Below are 26252 nucleotides of genomic sequence, written 5' to 3'. Positions count from 1 at the left end.
ATGGCGAAGCTAAAGCCAAATTCCAAGACCAAAAATCTCTGCCACTCGCTCACTCACACTCGGTCACTCCAGAATGGCAAATTATGGTGAAATTGGTGACGTGCCAAAATATGTGACCATCTTGTGGACTTCACACAACTTACATGGAGGTCTTTAAATATGTGGCCTGAATACCGCTAGGTTGAACTCTTCTAATAAACAAACTGCAACAATTTACATTCGCGGACACTGACGTTATGTGATGTCTACACGATTGTCACATATTTCAGCAGGTCACCAATTTCACCGTACCACCACCATGCTGGAGTGACCGAGTGTGAGTGAGTGAGTGAGTGGCCGATCTGGGGTAGTTCCAGTGGGCAATGAGTCTGCTCTCCTGAACTGTGGAACATCAGACTCAATTAGAGACACCTGCCAGCATGACAAAGCTGTTGGACTCACCTACTCAAGTAAAAGATAAAAAAAAAAGATTTGGATTATTATCATTATTTTATAATGAAGTAATATTGTGTTTTAATGCTTACTATTTTGTCTATGTACTACAGAGTCTGATGATCTTAGGTTTATGGGAGGAAACAGTAACTGTGTTGGCACACTGGAGATGAAACACCAGGGAGAGTGGAGACCAGTGGATGGTACATGGGACTGGAACCTGAAGTCAGCGTCTGTAGTGTGCAGACAACAGGACTGTGGCTCTGCTGTTTCAACTGAAAGGAGATCAGGTTTTACAGATCAACCTGTATGGAGGGTAGGGTTGTACCTTCCTGTGCTGGGTCTGAATCTTCATTGAGGGAGTGTGGAATATTGGAGTCTTTATATTGATTCCACTGGCAGACAGGAGGTGATCTGTTCAGGTTATTCAAACAATGCCTTCTTCTACAATGACAGTAATCTGGGGGTGTCGGGCTTCTCAGGGGTAAAGTACCTGCCCACCTTTGTGGAGTCTAGGTCAGAATCCACCACGGTGCATCCAGCTTTGGCCGAGTGTCTATACGAACTGGCCATGTTCGGGTGAGGGAAGCTGAGTGGAGGAGGGTGATATTTGTTGCTGCAAAGCCCTATCTCCCTTCCCATTCCTGATTTGATATAATATATATAATTATAATAAGTTCTTGTTCGATTGAGTTTTTTTATTGGCACAGATCCTGTGCACAGTGGACAGGTTGCGATGACGATAAGGCAAAAGCTGATCAATGTGTTGTCAGCTTGTTATTTACACAAATCTGTCCTATCGAGAACTGTTGAACCAATTGTCTTGAATTTGGCATAATGTGTTTGCTACAGCCATTCTTCCGAACTGGTGTACATATAATTAAATGCTAAATCAATGCAGAGAAGCAACACACGCAAAATTGGCACCATGAGTGGTGCTAAACTCCATATCTGGGAAAGACTGACATTAACAAATGACATATCAATACACAGATTAGTAGGGGAGTTGTCCCCATATATGGAGCTTTACTCTACTGCAGAATGCAGTATATGGGAGGGCATATGTCATCACTATGTCATGACGTGTCAGATCTGTAGCACATATAAGTCCAGAACAAGCATATGATAGATCAATCTATCATAGTTATTAGCAAGTTAAGTGGTCAGCATGTCGGAGCCAGGGAAAACCTCAGCCAAGACGCAGGTTACCTTGAAAACAGTTCAAGAGCAGACGTTTAAAATAGATATCGATTTAGAGGAGACGGTGAAGACCCTGAAAGAAAAGATTGAACATGAGAAAGGGAAGGACATTTTTCCAGTTGATGGACAGAAACTGATTTATGCAGACAAAGTACTGAGCAATGACACAGCTCTCAAAGAGTACAAAATACATGAGAAAAATGTTGTTCTCATCATGGTAGAAAGCCCTCAACCAACCCCATCAGCTTCCCAAACGTCTGCAGCCTCAGCTCCTGTCACTACAGCTCCCACAACCTCAGCTGGCTCAGCATTGGGCCCGGCCCCTGACTCCCCACCAGAGGAACAGGGTGCACCTGAAGAGGCCAAGACGGAAGAGGAGATACCACCCACAACTGCTCCCCCAACTGCAACCATTAAACCAAAATCAGCTTTATTAAATGCCGCTATTTCAACTATGGTGATCGGCCAGTCTCACGAAGCTCTGGTGGTAGACCTGATGTCGATGGGGTATGGAAGAGATAAGGTGTTGGAGGCTCTCAGAGCCAGCTACAACAACCCAGACAGAGCTGCCGAGTATCTGTTCACAGGTCTCCCAGGCAGGGGGGAACGCCTCACAGGACGGGCTGACTCTGGGAGGGGAACACCAGTTGGCGCGCAAACATCCGAGGACGAAGAGGCCATTGAGAGGTTAAAAGCCATGGGATTTCCAGAGAGTCAGGTTGTAACAGCCTACTTTAATTGTGAGAAGAACGAGAACATGGCTGTAAACATGCTTTTAGAGCAGGACGTTGATGATGATGATGATGATGTATGATGATGTACCACTGTGGGTACCTAGTCATTTTCACTTTGTGTTTTGTTTTCTTGATGGTCAAGGCGTTCGGCAACAAAATCTTCAAGATACCAAATACTCCACCGTATTGTTGAGAGATTTTCAAGAGAATAAAACGATTTTACACAAAGATGAACCAGTTGTTAGAGGACAAACAAAACCTCTTGGTGACTAACTAGACTGCATGGCTTTACCACCCAACAGTGAAGAAGGGATAGGTGTGATAGAGATTAACTTGAAAACAAAACAAAAATGTGGGGAGGATAAGGATTGCTGTGGATTATTGGGAGTCTGAAAATGTCAATTCCCTCTCACCAAAGTCATCCCAAGGCCAACACAGGTGGAAGCTGCTGTCAAGATCGCAAAGCAAGCGAGAATGCCTGGAAGTCAATTCTACAATCGCAATTTTACAATCGCACGCAAACAAAAAGCTAAAATAGCTAGCCCTCCTATATGCCCAGCTTTACAGCTGTGTACCCCATAGGAAACCCCATAAAAAGTGAAGATAAGAAGTGAGGACGCCAAAAGTGATTGGCTGGAATGTGATGATGTGGTCACAACTAACTGACAATAATATTTGAATATCTTTTTCCTGCTTTATTGAGATGAGTGTAGAACAGAGGCAAGAAACTAAACGCAGTGAGAAAGAGCATTCAAACAGGGACCCACACATTTTTTTTTCGTTAAGTTGTGTCCTTATTAAGCAGGATCTCAAAAAGGGAAAATTAAAAAAATAAACATAAGCGCTTATAGCGCAGAGTGGGAATTTGGTCGCATTAGCAGATTTCCCAAAAATATTGATAAAGCTGCAAATTCCCATATATGGAGTAGACTATACTATTATTGTTTTACTAGACCTGTGCCCGGCTGTAGAGCACGGCGAGTGAGGCATGCCCAAATATGGAATATATGCAGATGTCAGAATGATGTCAGAACAGGCCAGCTCCATATATAGAGGTACGGTATGAGGGTGATCAGGTGCAGAGCCCGGTTCTGGACAACCGTGGGTCCGACCGACTCGACACCGGGCACTGCACTCCCTGTGTGGGGGTGGAACACGTTCCGAATTTATAGCTGGGGCAAATGGTTCTCAATTTATATTTGAGCATCCCTGGCACAGAACTCTATATATGGGCAAAAAAGGGACAAAGACAAACAGAATGAAGGGTAGCTGTGCTCTGACAACAGGTACAATCGTATTACATAAGTGGGGTGAGGGATTGCATTAACAATTTAACATCATTCCCGAGTAGGCGGTGCCACGCTCGTAATATTCTTTTGAGCTTCTGCTCCGGATTTCCCTCACACACGCAGGTATATAGATTACATTTTGGTCCCCCACCCTGTGATACACAGGTAGCAAATCTCAGATCTACAAACTGTATTTCACATTTGGCACTACACAGGAGCGGCAGTGGCTCAGGAGTATACAGGAGGGGTAGAGCAACAGTCTTGGAATCGCAAGATTCAATCCCTGGCTCTTCCTCCTGTCAAAGTATCCTTGAGCAAGGCACCTTATCCCTAACGTCTTCCGAAAAGCAGGGTTGAGAGTTGATTCCACTCTGCCTAGCTTGGTTTCGTGTGTGTGAAAGTGAAGTAAAATGAATAGGTGGTGTCAAATAAATAAATAAACTAAGAAATTGCAAGTGTTTGCTAAGTATGTATGATGATGATGTATTGATCCACATGATGTCACAAGGGGCGGAATAATAAAACAAAAACTTTTAATAAAGTCGTTCATGTCAATGACAGACATGAGAGGGGCACTTAATTTACTGTGAGTTAGTGTAGCAGACCTAGCCATATTCCTTTATTATGATCATTATTAGGGGTCGGGATCATCCGACAGAGCATTAGTCCGACGACATGCGGTTATGTCTGCCTCCCGTTATGGTTAGGTTAGGTCCTAACCCAACCTACCTCCTAACCGTTAGGAGGTAGGTTGTCAGCCTAATAATACTGTCGGAACTAAAGCCTGTAACAGCCCAAAGGGCGTTGACCCCTCATTGTTTCTGTGACAATTCCGCCATTTTAGCAGTTTTGGCAGTTCTGTGCTATCGTTCTTCACGAAATTCAGCAATATGGTAGTGGGCTGTGAGAATCCCTCAGGAACTGAAGCTCACACTCATTCGTCAAAAATCTCTGACCTTTAGATCTCCCAATGAGTAAATTGTTATGATTTGCTCAATCCACTTGTCAGCCTTTTTTAGGCCACATCAAAGAATTTGATTTGTCCAACACAAACATTAAAATGCCATTGACAATGAATGGACAATTTTGGATGTTTGTAAACGCAAATTGTGATTGGCCGGAATGAGATGATGAATGATGACGTATGAAGCGCCCCTCACTTCACACGGGTGTGATTTTACACTTTTTGTTTTTGCGTTTATATTTTTGAGTGGTGTTGAGTGGTGCAAACCACTCCAACAACTGGCTTTGTACCTGTGTACCCGTGTACCCGTGTTTGTTCGTACCAAAAAAACGAGCATGGTTGCTATGGTTAGTATGTGACGTCACTGACATCACAGATATCACGTCAGAGTGAATCAATCTCTATATAATCAATCTTTATAGTTATTCCTCAACAGATGTCAGGCACCACTCAGTTCACACGGGTGTGATTTTAAAATTATTATTAAGCCTATTATTTCACTATATGGTTCATTTTTACCAACAAGCATCTGTATGGAGGGCTACTACGGCTGAGTGAGAAGATAGCAGACAAGAGAATGAGGCTGGCCGGTCACTGCCACCGTCACATGGGAGCTCCCAGCAGAAAACTTATGGGACCCAATATGGGAATTTATCACAAGGGCTTCCTACAGTATATCTATTACCTATACCTACCTACCTACCTGGCATTACATTTTGTTTGACTAGGTTCCACAGATAGATTTCGTGAAATTAGCAGATCTACATCTGCTTGTAGTTAAACATTGGCCAAATTGTCAAATAATATAAGAAAGAGGCAAGAATTGTGAAGATATCTGATCTACAAGCTCACAATGCTTAGCAATTTTGAGTTAATTTTGATGCAGTAATGGTCTTTTTCTTTTATTTCTTTTTTGTTTTGTTGAGATAAACATGTCTTAAATTCCTTAAACTGTCACTTCACTGTCATCCTGGGACCCCCCAAAATCATGTCCCACAGGTTGAGAACCACTGCAGTCGAGTACCAAAACAATGTAAAAGTATATATACTATTAAACAACATTCAGCCACTAGATGTCACTCTACACTTACCCTCCCATCCTGAGCTCTTATGTGTGCAGAACAGTTCTCTTGTTTAATTAGATTTGCCAGGTTATATATTCATTATAATAATAGCAATTTATAAAGCACTGAAGCCACCAAGCCGGGTCTGCCTTCAGGCAAGGTAGTGACACATTTTTTGTGACACATTTTTTTTAAAATTAATCCAATTTAATTTTGTCCAATCTCTACAATATAACTTTTGTCTCTCTCCTCTTCTATTGAGACATTTGGATTTTGTCAAAGGTCATGTCTCACCTGCAGGATCTGCCACAAATTTTGGTACACGATAAGAACCACTGGTAAATCACTGAATATGATTTGTTCAATCAAAATCTTTTCTTTTCTTTGAATCACAACTCAACATTTTCTGCCATTTTGCCTTTTCTTTGTTAGCCTACTCGTACAGCTTTGGTCCACAACCCACACAAATTGGTACACATAATCTCTGGGCTCATGTTATCAAGATGTTTCAGTCAGATGTTTTATAGATCCCATTCTAATCGGGTATGAGTCAGACTGCCTTCCAAAGTGTGTGGGCTTTGCAGGCAACCCAGCCTGGAGACCTGTGCTCCGAGGAGCACGCTTTTCTGTTATCTTTGTTTTGCTGTGTGTACCACGGAAATGATTTGATTGGCTGTGATTTGAATGATCACTCACTTCACACAAGTGTGATTTGTATTACTGTAAAATATGACTTCAGAGTGATGCAAGTCAGGAATGATGCAAATTGGAAATGGATGCCCACCTGGGTAATAATATCAGTTGTATACTAAGTTGTAGAGCAGAACACCCATTATCTATCTGTCTGTCTGTGTCCCTTTTATGCTCATATAAGTTCTGTGCCAGCTAGCATGCCCAAATATGGAGTCTAGGCCAGTCCATGACACCAGTACAATGGTGTCATATTGATGACATCAGGGTACTCCATATATGGGGTGGGGATTTATGGCCCAATTCCATTGACCCGTGCAGACTTACTGCAAGGGAGTCTGCACATTCAGTCCACAGGGGCCATTAGAAAGGGCTCTAGCAGTCTGGCAGTCTGGCAGCCCTTCGTGCACACTTTCTGTCACCATCAATGTAGACTTTGGCTAGCAAAATAGTCATGCATCGCTGTTAATTAACAAACAATCTGTATATTCCCATAAACCTGGGGGTCCTTGAAATAAATAAAAAAAAGTTTAGGAATCACTGTCCTGACCTTGACTCTTGTTTGGTCATAAAACGGGACATCACTGAAGTACCAAACCAACTTTTTCTGATTCCATGATGGGACACTTCCAATTGTAGAGGTAATAGTGTAGAGTCCCATCTCCCATGCCAAATTTCAGCTCCTCCAAGAAAGTCTTGTTTTCCATAAGGTCCAGCGCATTAAAGACGTCAAACCCTTTGGACTTGGCCAGGATGAGGGCATCGGACATCAGGTCCACCAAGGGGGTGGCAGTGTGTACGTTGTAGAATGAGTAGGCAGCCTTCAGACTGCGATGCACGGGGTGGTCCATAATGGTAGAGGGCAGCGTGTAGAAGCTCAAGAAGTCTGTCACCTTGCCACCAGTCTCCACCAGGTACGTGTCGATAATGTTTTCCTGGGGAAGCAGCCAGTGCTCCACCTCTTCCCGGCTCATGACGGGCACCAAGTGGAACAGGCCCAGGTATTCACAGAGTAAGCGATGTACCGCCGGCACATCGCTCTTTGTCATCGGCCGCAGCCCAGCTGTCTTGGGGGCCTCAGGCAGACGGTTGATCCTCACGGTGCGCTGCAGTGTCATGTTCTGGCTCAGTTGTGAGAATTTCACATCAATCAGCTTTTTGGGGTTCAAAGAGCGATGCCAGTACCTGCATGTGCCCACAGGTGTAGGCAACACCACTCCGGCGGTGTAAACGGCCTGAAAGATGCCATGCAGGTTGACCCGTCTGGTGATCTCTCTGATTAGAACTGGGGAAACTCGTTTGCTGCGAAGTCTTTTGTGGACACAAAGAAAGTTGATCTCGACCATTTTCTTTTCTATGCCATAGATGCAAATGTTAGCAGGGATGGCACTGATGAAGCCCACAAGCTTCCGGTTAGAGTTGACCCTCACCCCACAATGCCACTGTGGCACCCAACCAGGAGGGCGCAGGGCCCAGAGCAGGAACTCGGGGGAGTAGTCAAATCGGAAACTGTTGTCATCATTCTCCACGTAGTTCTCATTGAGAAGAGTGTAAAGCTCCGTGAGCACAGCAGGGTTGGCCAAATCAAGTGCATCCCAACAAAAGCCCTGTGGAAGGCTGTAGGGTTCCTCGCGAATGTTGTTTTTGCTGGCCTCAATGGAGCCATGTGTTGTCACCATCTCCCCTAGCTTAGGCACAGGCTGTGTGTCCCAGAACTGGTAACTCATCTGGCTTGCCTCCTCCTTGGTTTTGGCAGGGCCTTGGCCTGCTGAGAGAAGTTCTAAGGCCTTCTTGATCTCCTGCAACTTATCAGCTGGCAGTGCGTTTACCTTGACAAGGGGGTCCTGTGCTGTTTCCATGGCCCCAGATTTCTTCTTTTTCTTCTTGGCCCCAATGTCACCCCCCAGACCCTTGTCACCATTCAAAAAGTGGTGCTCACCATTTGTACAGTCACTGCAGTGTCTGTGGTCTTCTACTTCTGTTTCAGCCATCAGTGCTGTCTCATTCTGATCCACCATCTTCAAATAGGAAGTGAGATATGTATAGGAAATATGTGTGTGAGAAGCAGGTTTGGTATGTGTTCTCCCATCAGTAGCTACAGAAAAGATCTAATAAAGTTTCTTGATTTAAGTGATATAATATAAGGAATAGGTATAATTTGATGATGTCATCACAACAGCGTGCCCAAACCCGGAAGGAGGGAGTATATGTGCTGGGTGAGAAATTTCATTGAAATGAATGGCTCTAGACAATATAACTCTATGTATTGCATGGGGTACTCTCCGTGGAATCGTGGAGGATGACCATAGCTTGCAAATTATGGGTACTGCACTATATGCTCAAACTTGGTGTGTGTATTTCTAAGGACGCAAGGGATGGGTCCGGACTCAGAACAGAGTCCAGGGGTCCTTCCCCCTAGCTCTTGCTGCTAGAGCAAAGCGCCATATATGGGAGGAATATCGTATGTCATTAATAAGTTATGACAAGTCAGATCTGTAGCCCATATTAGTCCAAAACAAGCACTGCCCCAACTTCAACCATTAACGATACCGTCTCTTAGGAAACTGAAAGAAAGACATCAATCAATCAATCAATAAATCAATCAGTCAATCAATCAGTCAATCAATTAACTACAATCAATTCATCAACTACAGAATGTTATAAAATATAAACAACTCAGCCAAATTAGAAAATTTAAGAAATAATTAGTAATAATTAGAAAAAAGTATATGTATAATTTTTTTTTTAATCAAGTCCATGACAAATCTGTCGTTTTTTAAGGCGAGCGTCTTCCGTTCCACCCTTAGAGTATACTCTAAGGTTCCACCACGAACCAAAAATAAACCCCTTGAATCTTGTCTTTATTTTGAAATACGTCCACCGGAAGTCAAACACGTCTAACTTGACGCAGGTTGTGGAGGTTCTGCTTTGACAGTCAGACAGACACACACGGCAGAGATACAATGTATCACAGCTCTGATGCTGACCGCCCGACTGACTCCAGACCAGCAGCTACATAACTAACTTCTACACAAATGTGAAAGTGATGACAGTGGTGGTGTGTGGGAACTGTGGTTAGTGTTTGTGTACCTGAACATTATACAAACGTCTAGAAGTACTACCAGAGACGAGAGGCAGTTTGTACAAACAGACCCGCAGCAACACACGCTCCATTCAGAGGTAAGTCAAGTCACTTTAGTTTCTCACACTCTCTCCGACACCCGCTGTTGTTGGAAATAAGTATTTAATTATACTACTTTGTTGACAACATCGCTATGATTTATTGTATTTTACTTGTATACGTATTTTTACTACTTTCAAATCAAATCCCGAATCAAACTATTATTGTGTGCGTGTGCGTGTGTGTGTGTGTGTGTGTGTGTGTGTGTGTGTGTGCGTGTTTGTGTGCGCGCGCGTGCGTGTGTGGGAGTGATGCACTCATGCACAGAAGTTTAAGGACTTATTTGTGGTTAGTAATATATGAAGTCGCAGCCCATATCCATCTATAAATTAATAGCCTCCTTTTTAGAATTTTTCCCTTTCAAAGAATCCTTAAGTTATTGCTAGCACCCTGGTTCTCAACGTCGGGTCCGGGGACCACCAGGGGTCCAATTGGACCCTTACAGGTCTGTATTCAAAATGGAACCAAATTGACCCATGAGAGTCCATTTGGTTAAATAAACGTCGTATTATTATTATTATTATTATTATTATTATTATAACTATGATTTTACTGTGTAGTTTGGGGTCCCATCTCAGAGCTTAAAAATAATAATTGCATCTAATGGGGGGTCGTACACTAATGAAAACCAAACGGGGGTAGAAATGTTGAGAATCACACTGCCTCCCGTTAATAGGGATTGGTTTCATCATAATTTAAACCAATAATTTGTAGTGTCACAATGACAAAGCAACACCGTTTCAGATGAACATCCTGTAACTGTTGGTGAGCAACACACAGTCATGAATGATGTAGATGTGGCAAAGTATAGAGCAGTAGTACTGTCTGACACTCCTGTCAACTCACAAAAATGCTGCAGGGGGTTTTATTAGCAAACTGAACTAGCCCAGCCTGCTCTACTGGACGGCCCAGTGGATGACTTGGTGATATTAGACAACATGATCCGTCTTCTCTAACTATCAGACAGTGTTCTTTCTTCTAAGACATGCTAGGCCTTATACAATTTATCATACATAGTCAGCCGATCGCAATAATTTTCACAATTGTTTACAATTAATCTGTAGAAATGTCACTGTTGTAAAATGTTGTTTCTGTCATAACTCCCTCTATATACCGAGCAAGTTAAGTGTGCGTGACGGAAAGAATAACATCCCGGATACAAGCGGCCAAAATGGCTGGCCTCTCCTTTAGGGTTGGAAGTTCAGTCACACCGGAGAGACTCAGGAGTAGAGTGCCTCAGCTGAATGCTGCTCCTTCACGTGGAAAGAAGCCAGCTATAAGGTGGTCACTGGTTCAGGCATCTAGTATACAGTACAGATGGCAGATGCTTGACTAGTTAGCTACATTTTATTTATATATATTTTTTATTAACTCATTGACTGAGAGTTAAAACATTGTCTATAACTACCCTTGCCAGCGATTCAGAGTGTTTTCACTAACCGACTCTGTTGTATTGCTTACTAGCCTGCTATATTTTTAATCTGCTGTAGTTTTTAACCTGAACTGGAGAACAAACCACAATATAAGCCTAGAGTTTCATGCCCCTTTAAACGTCTGGAAACCTGACCTCATTCACCCTGTAAACTTCATCAGAGCTGCTTTCTATCTTCTCTTTCTTCTCAACATGTGAACCAGCTCTCTGTTGATTCGTCATGAGCACTCCATTCTGACACACTTAAATTGATTAGCAGTTACTAGGTCACTTTATTTACTGTCTGTTGCTCTCTCTGCCTTTTTACACAATATTCCCATAGTCTATCTGAATAACTGAATTACAGATAAGTGGTTGTTAAACATTTTAAATCAGTGATTCCCAACCTGTGGGCCAGGGCCCACTGGTGGGCCATGAGGATATTGCAAGTGTGCCCCCAAAATATTGACAAATCACTAAGAATGTAATGATGATATAACATTAATATAAAAAGTTTAATAATAATATAAATCTAATAATATATTTTCTTTAAAACCTTGAAAATGTTAGTTTTCATTGTGTTACTAATACTGTAGTGTACATACATAGGAACTTAAAGTAGGCTATACTACGGTAGTTCCATTGATCTGAGGCCAGAACTCACTTTGATTGATCATTAAAATAAACACCCTCTGAGAATGCACATGGCACGCCGCACAGGCGCACACCCATTCAACCACTTAACACGCCATCGAAGGGACATTTCACCGCTGGAAGAAACTACAGTCACTCAATGTTAATAATATTTTTTGAATTGATTGATTGAAGTATTTATTAACAGTTTGTACTGGGTACAATTCACATGAAAGCACAACTCAATACAAATATTTACTGTTACTGTGGACGACACACTGATAAAGCATTACACTTGTTTACAACAGGGTCCGCCATTTTAAATTCATCAGAACATTTAGAGACATACAAATATACCCTTCTAAAAAAACAGGAAATCATGTAAGTACGTTAGGTAAAAAGGGAAAGGACACATATACAGTAAGGGGGAAAGGGGCGGGGGGATTCAGATTTTACGTGGGCCAGTTTCGAATTGCAGCCGTCCGTAGGTGCCCTTTGAGAGCGGTTTTGGAGTCAAGGGATTCGCATGTCTTAATGGCTGTTTGTAGGGCGTTTTTGGTAGCATAGGAGCGAAAAAAAATGTGCAACCATGGGTTGCACATGGTTTGTTGAACTCCCTCTGGTGTTGTGGGTGTGAACTTTGTTGACATTAAGGAGGTATTTAGACGGGTACATGGGTATCTTGGTGGTGTAGCGAATCTTGTGGACTAGACCCATTGCAAGATGCTGTACTCTGTCGTCAACCCTAAGCCATTCCAGCCTGTCAAAGTGGGCAAGGGTTAGGTGGGTTCGGGGAGTGAGGCCAAGTAGTAGCCTGACCAGTTTGTTTTGGGAAGTCTGGAGTCTGTTAGGGTCTTCAAGGTGTTTTTGTTGACCAGCGAGGAGATCCTGTATACTGGAATCTTGTTATTTGGTTGACTTTTTTGATTACGTTGGTGGCCATTTTATCACTGGAACGATTTGCCTCCAGGATAGATAATAACTGTTTAGCTAGAAGGTAAACTAGCTAACCTGGTATGTCCACACAATCGTTAATTTTCAGGAAATGGAAAAAAATAGGAACTTAAAGTATAGTAATGGACTAAACCTAGTTAATATTTAGTCACAAACTTCTGTTAATAATTTTGATTGGTTAAATATTTACAAAACCCACTGACTGTGACACATTTAACCACTTTCAATCTGACTTCACTATTTTGGGCACGTAAAAATGTTCACATAAATAATGATCTACAAGCTCATGATGTGACAGGTTGTGAGCTTGTAAATCGGCTATTTTTGCTGCGTTTGCATGGCATACGATGAAGTGTAAGCCAAACTTCATGCTGTAAAGGTATAGTACATATTTGAAGGCATTACATTTAACACATTTTTGCTTTGCACTGTGGTCTACCATCTGTTTCCCCAACACTGGATCGGGACCCATTTGTGGGTCATGGACACACTGTTTCCTAGTACAATGTTTGACAATTTTCTTTTTAAATAGAACTTCATCATTACAAAATATAAATCAAAGAAATTCCATTACAAAAAAAGTAGTGAAAATAGCAAATCTACAAGCTCTGCTATTGCTTGTGGATCAGCAGTTTTTACTAGTTTTGATCCCAGGAAGATGTCAAATTTCTCTTTTGGGGGGGGTGCCCACTGGCCATGTGGTCCAGGCGCATGCCACATGTATAGGCTTTGGCCTGGCAGCGCGTTGCGTGTTCGAGTCCCATTCATGACAACCTTTTCTGCATGTCTCTCCCCTTCTCTCTCTCCCTTTTTCCTGTCAATCTCCACTTGAACTATCAATAAAGGCAGAAAAGCCACACAAAAAAAATCTTAATTTTTTTTTATCTCTTTTGGGTCTCCAGCTAAAAAGTTTGGGAACCACTGCACTAGAACACTCACTTTTCTGTGTTATATAGGGCATTCATTTATGAAAAGAGCACAAAAAGATGGACTATGGAGACATGTTTTTTATCGGTTTCTGGCTGCCCAAAACTAACGATACATCTGATGCATGGCCCCTGATACAAAGGGAACAATATTGATAGCCATCTTGACAGGAAACATGATTGTTGATGGATTAGTTGGATTAGTTTTCAAGGAACTCCAAATTCATAATTATGCATTTGGCCGCAGACCCCCATCTGTCCAATCTCTGAAAAGAGATTGTGTCAGCCCAGGAACCATAAATGGTAAATGGTGCATTTATATAGCGTCTTTATCCAAGGCGCTTTACAGAGATTGTGCATTACATTCACCCATTCACACACACATTCATACACCGATGGCAGCGGAAACCATGCAAGGCACCAACTAGCACATTGGGAGCAATTAGGGGTTCAGTGTCTTGCTCAAGGACACTTCGACAGTAACTCTGGGGGAGCCCGGGTTCGAACTGGCAACCGTGCGGTTACCATCCAGGCACTCTACCCCTGAGCCACCGCCGCCCCCATAAGAGAAGACATTTTTTGTTATTTTTAATAGCCAAAAAATGTAACTGTTCAATGTCCCTTCGAGGTCCCCCAGACCCTAGAACTAGTGCATTATTGTAAGAAATTAAACTTGAGATCTTGTAGTTGGTGGACAAAGAATCCCCTCCTCTTCCAAGACACTGAGTCCTTTTTTGTTCCATCTAGGCAACGAAAGTTGAGCTGTTTATTTGTATTGCACAGGCAATTGTATGTGCTTTAAATAAAACATTAAGCAAATGAAATGCATTATGCATTATAATAGGACTTTGTAATTCAGTAAAAAGGAAGAAACAAAAGTTAAACAGAAATGGGGTTAAGAGTTAAACAGAGAAAAAAGAAAAGAAAACTATATACTGTATATAGAAATAAAACAGAAAAATAAGAGTGTACAGTTACAGTGCCAAATAAAAGGCAGCAGCAAACAGAAAGGTTTTTCTTCCAGTTCCAGCAGACATCCAGTGTTTTAGGTCAGGAGATAGTTCTAATCTCATAAGGCTCAACAACATATCTAATCTCATGAAAAGTAGAAGACGGATCCGGACTCACGAATATCAGGAGGAAAAATAGTAAAAAGATTGAAAACAAACGTGGTGTGTTTGTTCGTTTTCTTTATGCTGATGGAAACCATTTGCGTTCGAAACATCAGTTGGTGTAACTATTTAAATAAAGACTTTTTACTCCTATTATTCGTTATTTTTTTATTTTTATTATTATTAAATCACCGAGTGAGCAAATGCGTGTTCTTCTCGGTTTTTATGCCTAGTCTCATGTGTTGATCTCAGAGGTGCTCCACATGTCATTTCGAAAGTGAAACTCCTTCATTCTTTTGTTTTCGCTCTCTCGCTTACCAACTCTCATCCAGCCTTTCATTTTGTCCCTGAACCTCTGGCACACTTTTCCTGTTCCATCTATTTCCTCTTCCCCCAGCCTTCCTTATCTATTAGTCTCTCCTTATCTCTAGACTTTAGTTCAGTGATTCCCAACCTGTGGGCTGTGAGGATATTGCAAGTGGGCCCCCAAATAATTGGCAAAACGCATCATATTTTCGCATTAATATTAAAATATGAATGTAGAGGAAAAAAGTCATGGTATGTTTTTCTTCACAACCTTGAAAAATGAGTTATCATTGTGATACCGATTCTAGTTCCATTGATCCAATCCAGAACCCAATAGATCGATCGATTGATCATAAAATAAACATGCTCTGAAATTGCCCACCCAGGTAATAATAATTAGTCAGAACCATCCTGTGGTTAGATGAGTGGGCCCGTGGGCCGGCCCATAAACACTTTTGAGATTTTCAAGGGGGCCCTGGGCCTGATCATGGAAAACAAAATTCCAGCCTTTAATTTTGTCCTTGAAGCTCCGACTGGCATTATTTCCTGCTCCATCTCTTTCCTCTACCCCACCCAGCGTTCCTTATCTCTCCTTTAATCATATCTGCTCATATCTCACACTGAAGACCTTCCATATCCAGAGCTGGGTAGTAATCCAGTTACATTTACTCAGTTATTTACTTAAACCATTCAAACTTGAGGCCGATTCTAGAAAGGCCTTCTGGATCAGTAGTCCTCAAACCTTTTGTACCAAGGACCCCCAAATTGATTTATATATTTGGCTGCGGAAAAGTGACGTGCTGTGAGCTTGTAGATCTGCTATTTGTGAGAACCACTGTTGAAAAACGTATGTTGCAATCTATACTGAATAGCTAAAATCTAAAATGACGGATGCTTTCTTGGTAAGTATTAATAGGTTAAGTAACGTTTTTGAATAAATTCTAAAATTAAATTGTTTCACTTTTACATTAATTAATTTTAGCCAAATGTTAAGGAGTATAACAGTAAAACGTGGTACTTTTATTTTGACCATTTGTTTTTTTTTCTTTTTTCATTCTCAGGACAAATTTGTTTATTTCTATTGGACAAGCATATCAATAATTATTTATTTGACTGTTTTTACTTCTACTCAGTCTTTGGCCACTCTATGGGCCCGATTAAGCAAGTCGAAAAACCCATGCGGTAATGCAGATTTTGGCCTCGCTCTGCGCCTTTTCGTATTATGGAAGCCGTGGTGAACGCTCACTCATATGGAATACCATGTTCCTGAATATTTTGGCATTGGGGGAGTGTCCATATGTTAATTATTTTCGCTTTGCGCTATTTGCTATTAAGCCCCTTGACCTAAAAACACTCAGCGCATACCGATTCCACCTGGGTCTGACCATGTCTTAAAAGCAAAAAGCACTGTTTGATTTTACACTTGAGCGGCTCTGGAGTGTTGCCATGTCTGTTTGCTGTTTATTATAAGCGGCTTCTTTTTCTGCAAAGTTGCTTGTAAATATTGGTAGTTGTGGTTGCTTTTCTTGTTTCTAAAGTGCTTATTTGGGCTTTTCTCCTAATGTTGTTTAAACCAGTGATCCTCACACAGCGACATTCCCATGTCAAGGACCCCCAGATGAATGCATTTGCCCAACTAAGCCAGTGACCCCCATGACAGATTTGTGTTTTTAAATGTTTCAATAACATTTTTCAAAAATATTCCACAATTGTCACTTTTTTTAAAGATTACTTTTGAAAATAGCAGATCTACCAGCTCACAATGCATCACATTCATTAATTAAAACTATGAACTCTGACTGCAGGGGGATATATATTTATAATGATCATTATAACAATGTGCAAGAAAATATGTAAAAAGAAGGAAGAACTTTATATTTGTGGACAATCAAAATATGCTGGAAATGTTAATGTGGTGTCATTAAAAGGAATCTTGATATGGCAGACTCACTATCTAGAACCAGACTGCAACCAGACTATTGTTATTGTACATTTGGATACTTTGCCGCACTACTCCTCCCACAGTTTTTGCCGCACACACGCGAGCTATAGGTCAAATTGACCGGCTTCATCAGGAATCGTGTGCTTGTATTTTGCTAAGAGATCCGTTGTATAGTTTAATTGATATTAATTAATTTGTTCTCCATAGACTTATTAATGGGGAAATCGAAGACTACATTTAAGTATTTTTTTCCCTTGGAGACCGTAAGCGCCATATTTACAAGACTTGGGGGGAGGTTCATAATAATTATGAAAAATCAGTCGGCCTCATGGTGGCGCTATTACAGCCCACTTTGCGTTTTTCCCTATAACTCTTGAACCGTAAGTCGTCAAATCTAAATTTATTTTTCCATGGATTCCTTGGGTCATGATGCATTTCCACATATAGGCCACGCCCATTTTCGTCAAGGAAAAAAATCCTGCAAATTTGAATTTTCTCCAAAACACACTTTTGGCTCCTCCTCCTGCAGATTTTGTCCAAATCTCACAAAAATCGGCACACGTGATCTCCGGACCTATCTGATTAAAAGACCAACTGCATTTTGGTAGTGCGTATACTTCGGCCGTAATCGTCGTCCGAAGTTAGTAGGAGGGGCCTATTTTACAAAAAATGCCACAAATCACGAACGGAATGTCCAAACCATCCCAAATTTGAATCACATGTCCCGAGTGGTTCAATCAACCAAGTTCCAAAAGCAATTCCATTTTCATCCATAGGGGGCGCCGCAAATGCGAAAAATGTAACCGATTGTTGCAAAAACATGATTTTGGGGGGATAAATCCCCTCGAATTACTTACGCATGATCACAAGGTTGACGCGACATTGTAATTGGCTAGCAACATTAGTGGGAGGGGCCTATGTAAGCGACTGCGGCAACCACACTTTGCAACCTTTCCAGTTCATTTGAATAGAAAAGAGAGGTCGCACACAATGCATCGCATCGCGACGCATTGTGAGCTTGTAGATCAGCTATTTTCAAATGGTCTAAATGTATATAGGGTTGAAGTGGTTACAGTAATGTATGTTTTTCTAATCAAAATGTAAATCTCCAAAGTAACTAGTAACTAAAGTTTTCAAATAATTGTAGTTGTTCCGCTGGATATGGTAATCAGCGTTTGGTTTCTATTAATAAATATGCACGTACAACTTGCCAATAGTTATCAGTACTAAACATGGGAGTGAGGGCCTTTCACTGGGCCTTTCACCCCAAAGCAAGCCCTGACATTGCTGAAGTTAACAGGGAGGTGTGAAATGTGACAGAGTCAGACAAAGGACTGAGGGGGGTTGAAATTCCTTCCTCGCAAACTGCCATAGATGGGGAGATAACACCCATGCTTCTCCACTGTCCACATGCACAGCCCAACACTTCCTGGTGAAGGTTGAACCACCGGGAAGGCTGTTGCTAGCAGCCAGTAGGGTTAGCTGGTTTAAGCCCTGCCCGCAGGGTAGGTCCCAATAAACAGAGGTTTTAAAAAGGCCTTGCGATGATTTAGTAAGTTAGATTCAGCAACCAAGGAATGAATCCATACCTCTCCAGGAACGGAGAAGAGAGACTCGGATGGGGAACTGGTAATTACTGTTTATACTCTGCCTACTATCTCTGTTAAATACAAATGATTAGAACGTATTATGGGAATGTAACAATGTATATTCTTGTGTTTCTATATCTATTTCAGGTTTAAAATCTATGCCACCAGCATATAATCTATGCCACTAAGCCATACCTGACACTAACATCTGTCAATTAAGACTACTATAATTGGTTATGATAGACACTTTTCACTGTCTTTAATAGCTCAATTAATCTGTTACCATACTTATCTAAAACCAGGCAGTCTGTGCAGATAAGCCATTTATAGATGTGTTAACTAAATGTTTGTTGAAACCAATTAATTGATAATAAAGTTATAAATACACTCTGTAGTCCTAAAGTATGATTGGCGTGAATATTAGCTACTGCTCTTTCGAGATCTCAATCTAGGTGTCTTCTACCTATAGTAAAGTGTGATAACCACAGAATGCTAAAAAGATGTACAGTAGTGGAGTAAAAGTACAAATGTTGGCTCTGAGATGTAGTGGAGTAGATGTAAATATATTGGAAATTGGAATACAGTCAAGTAAAGTACAAATACCTCAAAATTGTACTTAAGTACATTATTTGAGTAAATGTACTTGTAGTTACTTTCCACCACTGGGTTAACGGCAGGAGGATGAGTTAACAAAACGTCAACAAAGAGAGAAGTATATGACCAAGCTGTCCGTCTGATGACAAAAAAGATTACGAAAGAAAGGAGAGAGAAGTATGACTAAGACACAGAAGTGGTCAATGTTATCCTCAACTTCATATTGACATCTGTTGTCCAGATCATATCTCACACCAGGGCTGCAGGGCTGAATCATTCAGGCCGCGGTAGTCAAGAGTATAGACAGAGTTGCGACATTGAGGGGGCAGAAAACAGCCCGGTCACGTGGTTCATGTACTCGCGCGAGCCCTATCGACTACAATAGATTCTGTAAACTTCCGGTGTCCCTATTCGCCAATAGAAGTCTATGTAGAAGAGGACTGGCCCCATGAAGTGAACGGAGTTGTCGTAACTCTGTCTATACTCTATGGGCTCTGGATTACAAGTAGGGCTGCACGATATGGACAAAATTTCATATCTTTGTATTTATGCCAAATATTGCGATATCGATACGATATACGATATTGCCGTTAACATTTCATATTCTACATTTTAAGTGTTGCAACACTTATACATACACGTGTGGGGATTGAAAAACCATAAAACCTGGGTGATCTACTGTATGCTATCAAATTGTATGTTTATTCACGCAGCATAGTACTGTACAGTATATGAATGATACAGTCTCTGGCTGATTTTAGTTTCTACCCTTCTAAGGACCAGCTGAGACCCCAACTTTGAGAACCAATGGTGTAGTGACGGGCGGGAACCCCTTTTGGTGTTTTAAGAATTATGTTATACTTTATACTCTATTGTAATTGTAACACTTTATTAGTATTATTATTAGTATTTTTGGGCAACCAGACTATTGTAATTGTAACACTTTATTAGTGTGGTAACTGTGGTTGCCTATGGGCAACCATACTATTGTTCCCCTTACCTTTTCTTTTCATTCATTAGTGTGGGCAACCAGACTATTGTAATTGTAACACTTTATTTATTATTAGTGTGGTTGCCAGACTATTGTAATTGTAACACTTTATTTTTACTAGAGTAAGACTTTTTTTGAAACGCTACTCCTCCCACAGTACGCACTTGAGCCATATGTCAAATCGACCGACTTCATCGGGAATGGTGTGCTTGCTATAGATAAATGTTGTATAGTTTAATTGATATTAATTAATTAGTGAATTCATTTTCCCCATTCACTTAACATGGGAAGATCTAAAAGTCCAACTCAAGTATTTTTTTCTCTGACACCATAATAGCTATAGTTACAAGACTTGGCAGGGAGGTTCATAATAATTACGAAAATGAATTATCATATAATTACATCGGTCGGCCTCAAAATTATTTTGTCCCTGGATTCCTTGGGTTATGACGCATCTCCCCATATAGGCCACGCCCATTTGCGTCATGATAGATTTTCCGCCATTTAGAATTTTCTCCAAAACACACTTTTTGCTCCTCCTCCTACAAACTTTGTCCAAATCTCACAAAAATCGGCACACATGATCTCTGGACCTTTCCGTTGAAAACACCACAGGCGTTCGGCCGTAATCGGCTTCTGAAGTTAGTGGGAGAGGGGCCTATTTTACAAAAAACGCCACAAATCACAAACCAAATGTCCAACCCACCCCAAATTTGAATCAGATATCGCGGGTGGTTTAATCAACCAAAAGCCAAAAGCAATTCCATTTTCATCCATAGGGGGCGCCGCAAATACAAATAAATTAACCGTTTGTTGCAGATATTTTTTTGGGGGGCATAAATCCCCTCTGAATTACTTACAAATGATCACAGGTGTGACTTGAAATTGTAATTGGCTAGCAACGTTAGTGGGAAGGGCCTATGTAAGCGACTGCGGCAACCACACTTTGCAATTTTTTAAAATTGCGACCTTTCTAGTTTAAAATAGGTTGCAGACCCCTGTTATATGCGATTCTTTTGGGAGTATGTTTATAGACCTATTTACTTGTTTCTATGAGACATGGCAACAGCGAGCTTTCTGGCTTTCTGTTGTTGAGATTGTAAAGGGTCATATATCGCTCATTTCTCAACCTTTTTTAAAAATTAAAACATCTCCATAATCATTGGGAAGTTTGCTTTCATACGCTGTATCACACCCGACTCAATTCTTCTTCAATAAAATGCTACGAGCGAAGACCATAACATTGGGGCCGCAGCAATACGCATGGCGCACGTATGGCGCACGTATGGCATTTCAACTCATTCCTTCGTCGTGACTCGAATGAAATAAAATAAACGTTATTTTACTGGTGTTTTTCAATAGAAACAAATAAAGAGCGTGTGTGCAACAGTGCATATACGTGCATGCACTATATGCTATATTTCCTCCTTGTCGGGATGGTGAGCTCTTCACAGCTCTGTCTTTCATATTATTCTTATAATATTTGATATAAACACTCATGGTTCTCTCATTTCTCAACCGTTTTTTAAAATGTAAAAATCCCTATATTCCTTAGGAATCTTGCTTTCATTCACTGTATGGTACATGGTTCTATTTTTATCGAATTAAACAATATCAAACGAACTTGTATGTTCGGGGGTTAGACGATTCTGGGAACATTATGCATGGATTGCCAATTTGCCAGCCAATGCTGCGTATCTACTCGCAGTTCCATTCCGATCTGAAAGGTATAGGTAGGTGCCATTTCAAAGGCTTAGTTATTCATTTATGAATCAAATGAACTAGAATAAAGATTTTTACAGCTGTTTTTCATGCTTATAACAGAAACAAACTAGAAAAAGTGCCCCTCGGGGCACATGTCTCCACCAGGGCAGGTCAGGTTGTGGCCTCCTGGTGGTGCTATAATAGGTCAATGTGAAAAGGGTGCCATTTCTTCATACGCCTTTGATGGCAATTGGATGATTTGAGGCATTTTGTTCCAAAAATGTGTTTTGCAAAAATCAACCTGTTGGTGGCGCTATAACAGGCCAATGTGAAAAGGGTGGGATATATTCCTAAACCTAGTAAGAAAATGTGTGAAAGATTTCATGTAAATTGCATGCTGCGTTCATGATTTGTTCAAAACGGGGCAATCTTGCAAACTTTGAAAGCCAATTATAGCCAATTAGGATGGAATATGAAATATCGGACAGATCCAACTTGAGCACATGACCATAGAGATACTGTGTAACGATTTGTGAGATTTTTGGACAGAATCTGGAGGAGTAATATAAAAAAAATGTGTTTTACAAAAGTGGGCCTCCTGGTGGCGCTATAAAAGGCAGATGTGTAAAATGCAGGTCAAAGGTTTGTCCTTGGCCTCTAGATTCACGCAGATCGGTGCAGTTATAGGTTAAAATGGTGAAAAGCTGCCTCATGGTGGCGCTATAACAGGCCGTTCTGGAAAATGTGGGGCAGAGGTTCATCGTTGGCATCCAGGGAGTGTGTGTGCAAAGTTTGGCATCGACCGGGTTAACGGTGCTGGAGATTAGCTGGTAACGGAAGGAAGGACGGACGGACGGACACACACACACACACGGACGGAGTGCAAAACATACTCTCTCCCCATGCCTTCGGCCTGGTGGAGACAATGAAGTAATGATGTGCGTATATCTCCCGCCCTTAGCATATGGCTGCGCCGCTGTAATGACTTTCCAATGAACACTGCAAGTTACTTAACAAAATAGAGACATAGGCCTACAAGCTATGCACATCATGGCTGTGACAGCTTGTGGATCTGTTCTTTTGAGGCATAAAGGTGACAGCATGCAGTGCAATAGGAATAATTAACCCAAATGTGACAAAGTCATGTCATGTCTATGGTGCCAGTCTGCAGAAATGTAATACCGCTTGCAGAAAAGGGCGCATTCCGTATGAGGACATCAGCTGACTCGTAAAGAGAATAGTACGGACATGTTCATTGGGTAAGCCTCAAACCTCCCTAAACCACTCCCATGACTAATTCAAGGCCGTTTTGCTCACACCACGGGGTGTCGAAAGCGCTTCTTACCAGGCCCATAATTGTAATATGACATTGCCCACGCCTCCACGTCTTAAAAACTGTAATATGATATGTAATTAGATTTCACCTGCTTAATCGGGCCCTCTAGCTCTTATTTAGCTACTCTATAGCTCTCATTTAGCGAAGCCAAGCAATTACCTCCTGATCTACTTCAATCATGTGCTCCATTGTTTGCTCCTCTCCACAAGCACACAGTGAGCTTGGGCTACTGCCCCCTTTGTGGAGGCTGACCAGCCAAGCAGGGGGCATGGAATATTGAGGTTTGACCACTGTCTCCTGACCGAGGCTGGTACCAGGGACCTGTTGGTTGGGGTCTGACACCAGGTGTTTGTTTGAGACCTCCTTAGACTCCCAGTCCTTTTCCCAAGCTGATTGGAGGGTGAGGTCAGCTGGCGGGGTGTTCTTCCAAGTTGGTCTAGATCAGGGGTTCTCAACGTTTTTGGCTGGGGACCCCCGAGAAATGCTTTGGCCATGTCTCGCATCTATCTTACAGGCTCTGCCTGTACAGGATCTCTGGCTTATACTGTAGCGTTCACACTAAAGGACACCTTCCTCTGTGTTTCCCCATCTCTCCAGCCTGTCAAGATGAACAGTGACGTCACTCCTAGCAGCCACCGGCCAATGAAGCGCCTCTCTACCATGTTTGCTTCATTACAGGACAAGTTCTCCAGAGAGCGTGAGTCAACCATACACTGTGTTTGAATGAAAAAATACCTCATAGTGTTTTGCCAATTATTTGGGTGCCCACTTGCAAAAGCTTTAAAGTACAGCGGCCATCTTGAATCAATGTTCCTGCATTAGGAGATGAGCGAGAGCCAGCCCCTGCCCCAGTGACACCTTCGGCACAGGACCAAACACAGCCCGGTGACCAGTTCTTCTTCGAGTACCTGGTAGTGGTCAGTCTGCACTGCAGCAAGCAGGACGGCTCCTACAAACCAGTCATCATATACCAGTTCCCCAAGGTTGGTGGATTCGTTAAGCACATGAACCTTAGAATTCCTCCTATCCTCCTACAAACCAGTCATCATATACCAGTTCCCCAAGGTTGGTGGATTCGTTAAGCACATGAACCTTAGAATTCCTCCTATCCTCCTGGGACTAACATTTGGCAAAATATCTCCAAGCTCACAGCACGTGGCAACATGCCATTGTGATGCTCTCGCTAGGCGAAGGCACTGGTTCTCAGTCATTTGAACGGCCCCCAGTTTGACATGCATGAGGCCACAGACCCCTATGTGATCCAATTGGGCATCTCTCGGACCCCGATCAACACTGTAAAATCCTCTGTGTTCATTTAACACTGACACTGTCCGAGTAACAGATCCACAAGGGTCCATTTGGTTTCCAGCTGTCAATCATTTAGATGGGGACCACATTGGAACCCCCTCAAGGACCCCACTTTGAGAACCGCTACTCTTAAGAAACATGAGTTCCTTAACCCATTCTGGACGGGAACCCCTTTTGGTGTTTTAACTAAGCATTGTTATACTTTAGCTATTGAAAAATAGCAGATCTACAAGCTCATAGCGCGCCACCGAGTGGCGCGCTACGAGCTTGTAGGTCTGCTATTTTTGAAAAATCGTGAAAATGTGGCACAGATCTTTGAATATATATTCTTTCAGAGCAAACGTTCTAAATGGGTTAAGAGTCAAATTAAAGTGTATTTCGGGTGCAACCCTGTTTAGTTTGATGAATCTGAACGCTTTGGTTTGTTTGAACAGACGAGAGTGATGCCCTTTGAATTCAGGTGTGGTTAGTTTGTGTTGACATTGACACAGCCGTAGCATTTGTGAGCCAAAATGAATAGAGGGCAGACATGCAGCTATGATGCGTCTTCAGTATATGGACCAAAGACCAAAGGTGCATCATCTCTTAGTGACGGCCTCTTTCTGACTCGTCTGATGTAATGATGTCTGCATGATTTTTGCTGTCTTTCACAAGAATAAACTTTGTTCTGATTTTACACCATCAACATTAAACGGTATGTAAACAAGACATGGTGCTTTCCCACTGCATGGTACTGGATCCACTCCACTTGATTGTAGTAGTAGTAGTAGTAGTAGTAGTACTACTACTACTGTAGTACTATCCTCATAGTGACGAGTGCTGAAAGTCTTCAGCACAGTCTAACAAAAAGTTAACTTTTTTACTTGACCCTGTGACCCTCATTACTCAAAATTGTAATTGGAGTATTTTTATTAACTAGGTAGATATTTGTATGGAAAGGACTAACGTTTGTATAACTTGATACTTAGTTGTTTTGTCCCTGTAATCATATGAGTAAAACAATTCAATAAACTATAACACAGTGACAACAAGACCCTCAAACTATAACACTGTGACTAGACATGGTCCCAGTGGACGCAGTAGAGCGTGTGTGGGGCTTGTAACGTCTAGTAGTGATGCACGGGCCGGCCCGTTGCCCGCAGGTCCCGTGGGTTGACCCCCGGGGCGGGGGGACGGGTCAAGGCCAGCACAATTTTTGCGGGGCGGGCGTGGCAGGTCAACAACAGGGGGAAAAGACAGGACAGGGAAAATATGAATTGTCTATCCTAAAACCGAACCAAATGTTCTATGGTTTTGTTCTCTCCCGTTTCATCAACTGATTGTAAACACAACGCGCTCTCCCTCTCTATCTCTCTCTCTCTCTGTATATGAAATTTAGCCTAGATATATTTATCTGCTTATTTTATTGTTTTGAGGTCTCCTCCATCTGCTGTCAGTTGTTGGAGAAGACATGTGAAATGTATCCTATAGTTATTGTTTATTTAATTGTTTTGAAAGTTAAACTCGAAAGAAAAGGATGCGCTGGGTCAAAAATCATCGGAACAACAAGCGCAGGGCATGATCTGTTGATCATTTCATTAATAAGCAGCCTATTATTTGGCAGGCTATGCTGTTTTTATTTCCATTTTCTTGTATGTATATTATTCTGTGAGGACCCCAGGAAGAATAGCTGTTGCCAGGTGTAACAGCTAATGGGGATCCTAAATAAACTAAACTAAACTACTACAATATGGCTTGGACAGATATAAATTGATGGGAAAATAAATTGAATGGACTGGACTTGCTGGCTGTTTATTTTTGCAGGTGGTCGGGTCGTAGATTAATATATATTTTTTGCGGGGTGCGTTGGTGCGGGGTGGCTCCCATGGCGGGCCGGGATGGGCGGGTTATGA

At 41.7% G+C, this 26252-nt stretch overlaps 3 protein-coding genes across 3 annotated transcripts in view; 2 read left to right on the top strand and 1 right to left on the bottom strand.

Annotated features, from left to right (window-relative positions):
* Positions 1-1600: 1600 nt before the first annotated feature.
* Positions 1601-2446, top strand: LOC306929959 (UV excision repair protein RAD23 homolog B-like; the record flags this gene model as incomplete). The annotated part of the gene is made up of 1 exon (XM_079510697.1): positions 1601-2446. One exon carries the CDS (start codon positions 1601-1603, stop codon positions 2444-2446), a length of 846 nt encoding a protein of 281 aa, XP_079366823.1.
* Positions 2447-6954: 4508 nt separating this feature from the next.
* Positions 6955-8391, bottom strand: LOC306929958 (glycylpeptide N-tetradecanoyltransferase 1-like; the record flags this gene model as incomplete). Its single annotated transcript, XM_079510696.1, has 1 exon — positions 6955-8391. The coding sequence occupies one exon, from the start codon at positions 8389-8391 to the stop codon at positions 6955-6957; it is 1437 nt and encodes a 478-aa protein (XP_079366822.1).
* An 889-nt stretch (positions 8392-9280) lies between these two features.
* Positions 9281-26252, top strand: part of LOC306929552 (DENN domain-containing protein 2D-like) — a 31764-nt gene continuing 14792 nt past the window's right edge. The window contains exons 1-3 of the mRNA XM_079510127.1: positions 9281-9553; positions 23650-23749; positions 23875-24035. Of these exons, the coding sequence (XP_079366253.1) occupies positions 23659-23749; positions 23875-24035 (252 nt within the window). The 5' untranslated portion in view covers positions 9281-9553; positions 23650-23658. The remainder of the gene's footprint in view (positions 9554-23649; positions 23750-23874; positions 24036-26252) is intronic.

Source organism: Electrona antarctica (assembly GCF_951216825.1).
Source record: "Electrona antarctica genome assembly, chromosome: 9".
Lineage (NCBI taxonomy): Eukaryota > Metazoa > Chordata > Actinopteri > Myctophiformes > Myctophidae > Electrona > Electrona antarctica.
Note: the sequence above shows the minus strand (reverse complement) of the source record. Positions and strands in the feature narration are given on the sequence as shown.